Source organism: Anabrus simplex, chromosome 6, assembly GCF_040414725.1.
Source record: "Anabrus simplex isolate iqAnaSimp1 chromosome 6, ASM4041472v1, whole genome shotgun sequence".
Taxonomy (NCBI): Eukaryota; Metazoa; Arthropoda; class Insecta; order Orthoptera; family Tettigoniidae; genus Anabrus; species Anabrus simplex.
The window spans coordinates 95,824,830-95,835,667 of record NC_090270.1 but is presented as its reverse complement, the minus strand read 5'-3'; the positions used below and the strand labels follow the sequence as shown (position 1 = coordinate 95,835,667).

Sequence of the window (10,838 nt, the reverse complement as noted above, 5' to 3'; positions counted from 1 at the left end):
TTTCTAGTCTCAGTCCCAACAAATGGTATCTAATACATGTATACACTACCTCAATAGAAAATGATTAAAAAATATTTCACTCTTAAATTGTCTTAATTGAAAATGCACACCAAAACCAGATGAACGTAATCAATGCATCAGTAGAAATTATTAAAATGGATTTTTCACTATAATGAACGGTTTTGTATGTCCATGTTCTCAATGATTCTACGGATCGCAAAAAAATCATACAATTTTATTAACAACTTTTATTTTTAAAAAATACCACCTTTACAATATTTTCAAGCATCATTCTTCTTCATTAGTAGTCTACAGATGAGATGGTGGTTACTTTTCTTCATGAAAGTTGATAGCAATGTTTGCTAGAGATATGACAGTCCGTTAATTTAAACTCTTATCTATGGCTTGAATTTTGATAGTGACTGAATACACCACTGGTTTTGCACAATTCTGATACATGAATTCAGTTTTCCAAGTTAATGAAATTACTGTATGAGTTGAATGTTCTTTTGCAAATGATTTAAATTACCTGATACCTTGAATGTTAATGTCATTGAAACTAACATGTCATTAATCCTAACTTAACATGAAGAAGTTGCAGAGTGTTAATAAAAGTGAGCCTTTTAACCTACACATTGTAATATACACTTCTAGACAAAGTATGTAATTATTCTGGTTTTCAGATTCAGTGATCTATTACTATCATAAAATCAATCAGGTATGATATAGCTTGAACTTCTTCATCTGGAGCAGTTTACAACCATAGGCTGGGTCTCCTTGGAACATAAGTCCCTCCATCGTTTTCTGTCCATCCAGTACTTCTCTTCTCCCACTGTCAATCAGGTATGATATAGCTTGAACTTCTTCATCTGGAGCAGTTTCCAACCATAAGCTGGGTCTCCTTGGAACATAAGTCCCTCCATCGTTTTCTGTCCATCTAGCACTTCTCTTCTCCCACTGTCATCCAGTTCCCTCCTTTTGCCTCGATGCTCTTGTTTACACCTTTCAGCCATCTGTCTCTCAGTCTTCCTCTAGGTCTCTTTCCCTTCAACTCCATTTCTAACATCTTTCTTGGTATCCTCTCTTCTCCCATTCTCTTAACATGTCCATTCAACTGCAACCTTGATTTTTCTATCTCATTTCATACTCTGTCCATTCTTTTTAAACCTACTCTATACCTTTGAAACTTCATTTCTACTGCTTGTATTCTACTTTTATCCCTCTACTTTATCACCCACATTTCTGATCCATATGTTAAAATTGGCACAAAATAAGTCTTGCAGATAATTTCTTTATATCTCTGTGGTACATCCCTGTTCCATATCAATACTCCCACACTCTTACGGAATCCATTTGCACACCTTCCTCTTTCAGTGATTTTCATCCTGTTTCCTCCATTTTCTTCCCAGGCATTTACAGCTTTCAGCTCTTTTCAACTGCTCCCATCCCAATGCCATGCCATTATACACTTTGTTCTTGTTTCGTGTCGTTACCAGCACTTCACTCTTTTGTGCTGAGAACTTCCTCCCATACATTTAGCTGTTCATGCACTTCACTCTCACTGTTTCCCCATATTAGTAGATCAATATATGTAACTTGAACTATCTTAGCCAAATTGATAATCATTGTATGGAACAAAAGAATGTCATTTTATTGGCTTTCCATCCCACTACCTACTTTTAAGGTTTTCAGAGATGCGGAGGTGCTGGAATTTAGTCCCACAGAAGTTCTTTTACTTGCCAGTAAATCTACTGACACGAGGATGATGTATATGAGAACCTTCAAATATCACCGGACTGAGAGAGGATCGTACCTGCCAAGTTGGGGTTGGAACAAAAGACTGAACATAAAAATGTTTGTGTGAATGCTGAGGCTCTTGGACAGGAGTCTACTGACTGTGGATGGATGGTTTTTGATGTTCATTTATTTTTATGCACTATCTTTGGTCAAGGAGTTAGTTACTCCGTGCTTCAGAGGCAAAGATCATTAAGAGAGAGACAGAGAGAGAGAGAGAGAGAGAGAGTGAGTGAGTGTGTTTGTATTTATAAAGATTTGATGTCTGAATGATCATGGTCACCAGGTGAGTTCTGAATAAAAATAATTTTGAATCTGTTCACAAATAAGGTCTTTCTGTATTTCAATGTTATTTTTTGTATGATATGATCGAAACAGCAATTTAGTACGAGTACACCTTTTGCTCATGGTTACAGGATCACATCTCACTTGTCAACACATTAAAGAATAAAACTATTCAGGGTGAAATTCCAGAACATCTCTGTCATCTATCCCTATAGGTATTATTAATAATAATATGACCGGGTGAGTTGGCCTTACTGTTAGGGGTGCGCAGCTGTAAGCTTGCATCCGGGAGATAGTGGGTTCGAACCCCACAGTCGGCAGCCCTGAAGATGGTTTTCCGTGGTTTCCCATTTTCACACCAGGCAGATGCTGGGGCTGTACCTTAATAGAGGCTACGGCTGCTTCCTTCCCAGTCCTAGGCCTTTCCTATCCCATCGTCACCATAAGATCTGAGTCGGTGCGATGTAAAGCAAATTATGAAAAAAGAAAAAGAATAATAATAATTTTTGCTAGTGGCTTTACATTGCACCGACACAGATAGGTCTTATGGCGACGATGGAATAGGAAAGGCCTAGGAGTTAGAAGGAGGGGGCCGTGGCCTTAATTAAGGTACAGCCCCAGCATTTGCCTGGTATGAAAATGGGAAACCACGGAAAACCATCTTCAGGGCTGCCGACAGTGGGATTCGAAGCCACTATCTCCCGGATGCAAGCTCACAGCTGCGTGCCCATAAATGCATGGCCAACTCGCCCGGTAATAATAATAATAATAATATGAGAGATTACTTTTGTGCATATCATCTAGATATGAGTCATCTGTAGTTGGCTGATAATTTTTTTATTATTAAATTATTAAATTTAAACAAGAACTATTTTGTATAAATTTTAAGATAGGAAATAGACACATTCAGCTATCACATCTTACGTATCAAGAAATGAAATATAATTCAATGGAAAATTCTTCTTTACAATTTGAAATCACATCACCATACTAATAAGGAAGAAAGATGCTTGAAAAATTTATTTTTCAGTTTCCAGGACTTTTTGCATGCCAGTATGAGAAATTTATTAACACTAAAGAGAGAAATGTTTAATCCATATCATCTAATTTGATACTTCGCTGCAGAGAAGGGAGTTACATTCACAGCAAAATGGAGCAAAATACAAACCTAAAAGGAATTTTACAGTACAAAACAAGGCTAGAAATGCAAACAATACAAGAACACTTTGTATGTATCCATTTCAACATACAACTTGATCAGTAAAATACTGTTATTTCGTTTAAGAAAATCATAGTAATCTAATCTAATAATCATACGGATTTAGCCAATGAGTGCATTTTGATTTGATGACATTTAAGCTGTTTGTGTGTCAATTCGATGTTCTATTTTACTTAAATATATAGCAGAGAAACCAGAGCTCTATTTGATACCCTGCTATTCAGTTTTTAATTAATATAGTCCAGCAAACACTGAAAACATCATCAGAGACTGTTTGCATGCCAATACCGACCTCTGTTAATTATAAAACAGTGGATGTTTGTTATAATAAAAAAACCTGCATTTTCCAATTCTAAATCACGCTATTCTTCACTACTACTGATACATGAATTCACCTGAAGAGCTTAGTAATAATTTTCTTGCATGAAGCTGGTTAAAATGTTGGGCTTTTGTAATTTAATCTAAAATACCACTAGAAATCCATATTACCTTGTATATGAACACCAAAGGTGAATTTATATTATATACCACTAGGCAGATGCTTAGGTGTGGTAGCTTTGGGGGGACGGCAAATTTTGGATAATATTCTTTTGTTAATATCTACAATTATATATTTGTATGCTTTTAATAATTAAAATTAGAAGTTACTGCCTTAATTCTTTGCCATTTACTCTCCGAATAACACAACATCTCAACATCCGTGTGGTCTTACTTTTCTAACAGCTAAGAAACACACTTAATATCTGTCATTCTCAACCCCTTTCAGTTTTGTTTCTCAAGATATTACTAATGCTTATGGCATGTCGATGCCCCTCTATTTGTTAATCATGATCTTTAAAAGGAGCAGTTTGTCTGACATCTACATACTAGCAAATGAAAAATGAGAACAACGAAGATCTGATCTTCATTTGAGTTTGCTACTGTCAAAGTGAGATGAAAACCTCTATGGTTTATTTACTTTCATCCTTAAAGTTCGAAGGTTCTGAACACATGGTTTAGAGTAATTTTTAATATTACATGTATGGATGTACCACATTCTGTAGTTTAATAAGCGCTTAATTTCTTTGGAGGGCGCATGCTTTAATTGTGCCTAGGGGTGCAAAAATGTATAATTTGCCAAGGATGAACACACAATAGAAACTCCAAAGTTTACCATTATTACACAGGAAATCTAAACTACAACAGTGACACTGACCTAGCTGATAAAACTAGTAATTTGCTATTCTGCTCCAAACTCTCATTAATAGGAATTTATACCAAATTCACTATTACTAATTAAAAATAATACTGTATAACACTTGCTCAAATGTTCCACCTATTTTCAAACAAATATTAGAGAAACTTAACTTCTAATAAAGTGGACAAAAAAGGTGACAGACTGGAATACCAGCAGAGAAACTGACATAAGATATCAATCAGGTGTAGAATAGGAATTCAGGTACAAATAATTAAATTGTCTTTATCTTGGTCGAAGAAATAAGCTCACAAACATTTCTTGTAAAAAGACACAGATTGGTAACCAATAATAAATAATCTTTCAGCAGTTCTTTCATAATGAATGAGGTATTACTCAATAAATGCAATGATCTGTGCCACTAAGGCATTCAATACCTCTACTAAAATTCGTCGTGGAAGCTACGAGCCGTATCCACCATCTTACTTCCTAAAAACAAGTCCATTTTGTTCAAGATTTCTGGCAATGACAATTGCCCATCATGATTCACATCTGATAGCACCATAAGTGTTTCAGCTTCCTCTCGAGCATGGCGTGGATTCTTAGGATCAATGTACATCTGGAAACAAATGAATAACAATTACAGTACTGTTAATGAAAAATTATTCAGTAGAGAAAGCACACAAGCAAAGAGAAAAAAATGGATGGCAGAAGTGAGAGTTCTGTGCAGGTTTGACAAATTCATTGCAGCAATACTTCATAACAAATGGAAGAGTTAATATACAGATGAGTGTTTATAACCTTTCTGACATTCTATGGCCAAGAATATAGATGATACGATTGTATAGTGGTATGAGATATATCAACAAAACAAATGCAAAGTATCTAGTAGTCTAAACAATTGAAAATAGGGATTTAATCAAGACGTTAATGGACTGTATCTAGTAATGTTAAGAAGTAGAAGGAAGCTCACTGGGGACTAAAGAGGCATGGGGGAAGAGCTGGGACTCATGAGGATATGTGTAAAAACAGCAGTGAAATGAAGGTATGGAGAATGTCCTTGACTCTTCATGCTTTCAAGTTTACCACTGTACCGTCTTCCTGCGGCTCTCTCTCCCACGCTAACTGTTCATTTTGTGCTTCCAATCAAGTTCTTATCTTTCTGTATTTTTTATTTGCCATGAGTATGATCCTTTCTTCTGCACATTAATGTGTGAGTAGCATGACATTTAACAATAAACAAAATCAAATATTTACAGCACATCATTGCATAACAAATAATTTAGACTATGCAATTGTGAACTATATGTTCACAACTGGCTTATGGAAAAGGAATAGTTACCTACTGTGCAGGAGGGCAATGGAGACCAAACTCCTGTATAACCTGACATATAGACACTTCAGGAAAAAAAAAAAAAAAAAATCTTAATTTGTAAAACGGGTCATAAGAAATTTACCATATACCCTGTACTCGAATAATCCATGCACCCCAATTTTGTGGAGAGAACAGAGAAAAATATGTAAAATTCTGAATATTCTGCACACATAATTTTATTAAATAAATTTCAAACTTTTAAATTCTACCATACTCATGGCGCAACTATGTGGAATTGGAATGTACAAACTGCGTCGCTTTCTGCAACATGAGAGTTACTGGTTAACAACTTTTTTTTTTTCACTTACAAAATGAAATAATATGTTAATGTCATGGATACTTACGTACCTTTTCTAACATTCATCTTTGTTTATACTGTCAACAACATCACCGCCACTGTCGTCCTCAGTACCATCAAGTGCATTTGATACAACCCACTTCATGAAACTCTCGACTAGAAGTTCTAGAGTAATGAGGTCTCACACAGTCTCTATCCACTTCCATATCAACTCCAAGTCAGATTTCTTGATTTTTCCAGTTGGCATGTTTGTGTGGTTGCTACCTGGCATTCACTTGGTGTAAAATGATTTCAAGTGTGCTCTGAGAGGCTAATTAATGCACACATCAAGCAGATGAAGTGCAAATATGAGTCTCCCAGGAATGGTCACTTGGTCTGTGTTCCCTCATTGCAGAAAAGCTTTCACTTCATCTCTCATGTACCTACTAAAACTGCCCATCACAATTATGCTGTTGAAGTTTAACAATACCCTCCAGTCAATTTTTGTGTACAGTACACATTTTACCCAATCAAGGATTGTATCCATCCAGTGCTTCTCTAAGGTCATGAAAATTATATCAGGCATACTGATTTTTGACGAAGTTTTGAGACTTGAAATTATGTAAAGCACCATTATTCTCCTGTCAGGTTTCATGGACAACATGGCAGTGCAGTGTAACTTCTCATAGCCACCCATTCTTACAGACATACACTTCTCTACTTTTTTTTTTTTTCTTCTTTTGCTAACCACTGTCTACAATGGCATTTTGAAAAAAATTGGAGTCTGATCTGAACTGCCAATATGATCAAGCTGATAATAACACTGCCGCCACAATTTGATGATGTACCTGCGAACCATGTGACCTTGTCGCAGTGGGGAGGCTTGCGTGTACCAATGAAGCAGATAGCCAAGCTGCAGGTGCAACCATATTGGATGGGTATCTACCGAGAGATCAGACCAACAAAGGATTCATCGGAAGGGAGGTGCCAGCCTTTCGGAATTTGCACGGGTGGCAGTCTAGATGATTGACTGACATGGCCTTGTAATAATACTCAACACGATGTAGCTGTGTTGATACTGCTACATGGCTGAAAGCAACAGCCGTAACTAACTCTCGAGGACATGCAGCTCTCTGTATGAATGATGTACTGATGATGGCTTCCTCCCGGGTAAAATATTCTGGAGGCAAAATAGTTCTCTATTCGGATCTCCGGGTGGAGACTACACGAGAGGGGGCAATCATCAGGAAGATGGATACTAACATTTTGCGAGTCGGAGTGTAGAATGTTAGAAGTTTGAATCGTTGTGGTAGGTTAGAGAATCTGAAAAGGGAGATGGAAAAACTAAAGTTAGATGTAATTGGTAAACGTGAAGTACGTTGGCAGGAAGAACACTATTCTTGGTCAGGCGACTACAGAAAAATCAACATAAAATCAAACACGGGAAATGCAGGAGATGGTTTGATAATCAATAAGAAAATAGGGCAGCGGATAAGCTACTATGACCAGTATAGTGAAAGGATTATTGTTGTCAAGATAAGACACAAACCAATGCCCACCACTAGTTCAGCAGGTGATGAAGAAATCAAAAGAATATATGAAGAGATAAAAGATATAATACAATATGTAAAAGGTGACGAGAATTTAATTGTGATGGGAGACTGGAATGCAGTGGTAGGCCAAGGAAGAGAAGGTAATACAGTAGGAGAATTCAGATTGGGACAAAGGAATGAAAGAGGAACTTGTCTGGTTGAATTCTGCACCAATCATGATTTATTCCTTGCTAATACTTGATTCAAACACCACAAACGATGGCTATATACATGGGATAAGACTTGGAGACACTGGAAGGTATCAAATAGATTTCATTATGATTAGGCAGAGATTCAGAAACCAAGTGTTGGATTGCAAAACTTTCCCAGGAGCAGACTTGGACTCTGACCACAATTTGTTGGTCGTGAAATGCCATCTGACGTTGAAGAAATTAAAGAAAGGAATGCAAGGAGATGGGAACTAGACATGTTGAAACAAAAGAGTGTGAGGGATTGATTCAAGGAACATGTTGCACAACGACTATGTTAAAAGGCTGAAGGGAACACAATAGAGCAAGAATGGACAGTCATGAAGAATCAGGTCTATAGGGCTTCTGAAGAACTGCTAGGAAGAAAGGAAAGATCAAGAATCAATGGATAACTCAGGAGATACTGGACCTGACTGATGAACGACAAAATTACAAGAATGCAAAGAATGAAGAAGGCAGAAAAGAATACAGACGATTAAAGAATGAAGTAGATAGAAAGTGCAAGACAGCTAAGGAAGAATGGCTGAAGGAGAAATGCAAGGATGTTGAAGGTTGCATGGTTGTTGGAGAGGTAGATGCTGCATACAGAAAAATCAAGGAAACCTTTCGAGAAAGGAATTTTTTTTTACTATTTGCTTTACGTCGCACCGACACAGATAGGTTTTATGGCGACGATGGGACAGGGAAGGTCTAGGAATGGGAAGGAAGCAGCCGTGGCCTTGATTAAGGTACAGCCCCAGCATTTGCCTCGTGTGAAAATGGGAAACCACGGAAAACCATCTTCAGGGCTGCCGACAGTGGGATTTGAACCCACTATCTCCCGGATGCGAAGGAGAAAGGAAAACTAGGTGTATGAATATTAAGAGCTCAGATGGAAAAACCACTTCTAGGGAAAGAAGACAAGGCAGAAAGGTGGCAGGAACATATCCAACAGTTGTATCACGGTAAAGACATAGATGATATGGTTCTGGAACAAGAAGAGACTGTTGATGCTGATGAAAGGGGAGACCCAATTTTGAGGTCAGAATTCAACAGAGCTTTGAGAAACCTAAATAGGAACAAGGCACCTGGAATTGATGAAATTCCCTCTGAATTTCTGACTGCCTTAGGAGAAACCAGCATAGCGAGGTTATTCCATTTAGTGTGCAAGATGTACAAGACAGGAGAAGTGCCATACGATTTTCAGCAGAATGTTGTTATACCCATTCCCAAGAAAGCTGGTGCTGACAGGTGTGAAAACTACCACATCATTAGTTTATTATCTCATTCATGCCTGCAAAATTTTAACACATATTATTTACAGAAGAATGGAATGACAAGTTGAAACTGAGTTGGGAGAAGATCAATTTGGCTTCAGAAGAAATGTAGTAGGAACACTTGAAGCAATCCTGACTTTACGTCTGCTCTTAGAGGATCAAATAAAGAAGGACAACCTCACATACATGGCGTTTGTAAATCTAGAAAAGGCATTTGAAAATGTTGATTGGACCAAGCTATTTGAGATTCTGAAGGTGACCGGGATCAGATACCAAGAACGAAGAATTATCTACAATCTGTACAAAAATCAGTCTGCAGTGCAAGGGCTTAAAAAAAAAAAGGCAGCAATCCAGAAAGGAGTGAGGCATGGTTGCAGTTTGTCCCCCCCCCCCCCTTTTCTATGTTTATACAGAACAGGCAGTAAAGGAAATCGAGGAATTTGGGAAGGGAATCACAAGCCAAGGAGAGGAAATCAAAACCCTGAAATTTGTTGATATTATTATTTCATCTGAGACTGCAGAAGATCTGGAGAAATTGCTGAATGATATGGACAGAGTCTTGGGGAAAGAGTACAAGATGAAAATAAATAAGTCCAAAAGAAAAGTAATGGAGTGCAGTCGAACGAAGTCAGGTAATGCAGGAAATCTTAGATTAGGAAATGAAGTCTTAAAGGAAGTAGATGAATATTGTTACCTGGGTAGTAAAATAACTAGCAATGGCAGAAGTAAGGTGGACATAAAATGCAGACTAGCACAAGCATAGAAGGCCTTTCTTAAGAAAAGAAATTTGCTCACTTCGAACATTGATATAGGAAATTAGAAAGATCTTTTTGAAAACTTTTGTCTGGAATGTGGCATTGTATGGAAGTGAAACGTGGATGATACCTAGCTCAGAAAGAAGAATAGAAGCTTTTGAAATGTGGTGTACAGAAGAATGCTGAAGGTGAGATGGATAGATCGAATCACTAATGAAGAGATACTGAATCAAACTGGTAAGAGGTGATTGATTTGGCTAAATTTGACTGGAAGAAGAAACAGAACGATAGGACACATCTTAAGACACCCAGGTCTTGTGCAGTTGGTTTTTGAGGGAACTGTTGGGTGGTAAGAAAGGTAGGGGTAGACCAAGGTATGAATATGACAAGCAGATGTAGGGTATTGAAATTTATTGACAAATGATGATCCTGTATGGTAATGCATGTTTGTCATAGCAGAAACTTGACAATGCCTTACTCCACACTGCCCACGCAACAGCTGCAACCATCAAATACCTGCATTGTAAGTGTCTACCACATTCACTGTATTCACAAGACCTCGCCTCGAGTGATAAATATATGTTGAGCAACTCAAGGAGGCACTGGGAGGAATGACGTTCCATTCAGATAAGGATGAAGGCGGTGCACGAGTGGCTGTACATAAAACTTAACGATTTTTAAAAATAAAGGAATGCATGCACTTTGTAAATGCTGGAGGACTTGCACTGACCATAAGAGAGAATATATAGAAAAATGATACGGTTTGTACCACTTTCACTCAATAAAATAAATTGAAAACATTTACGACTTTCGTTTGACTTGCCCTCGTACATTATTTTGTTTTTATTAATAATGATCGTGCTATATGTACTTAAAAAAAATTGTGCTTATAAAGTAATTGA

The 10,838-nt window shown here is 37.3% G+C and overlaps 1 protein-coding gene across 1 annotated transcript in view; it reads right to left on the bottom strand.

Annotated features, from left to right (window-relative positions):
- Positions 1–4,694: 4,694 nt before the first annotated feature.
- Positions 4,695–10,838, bottom strand: part of myd (mayday) — a 39,334-nt gene continuing 33,190 nt past the window's right edge. Inside the window, exon 6 of the mRNA XM_067149025.2 lies at positions 4,695–5,091. Coding sequence (XP_067005126.1) covers positions 4,915–5,091 — 177 coding nt within the window. The 3' untranslated portion in view covers positions 4,695–4,914. The remainder of the gene's footprint in view (positions 5,092–10,838) is intronic.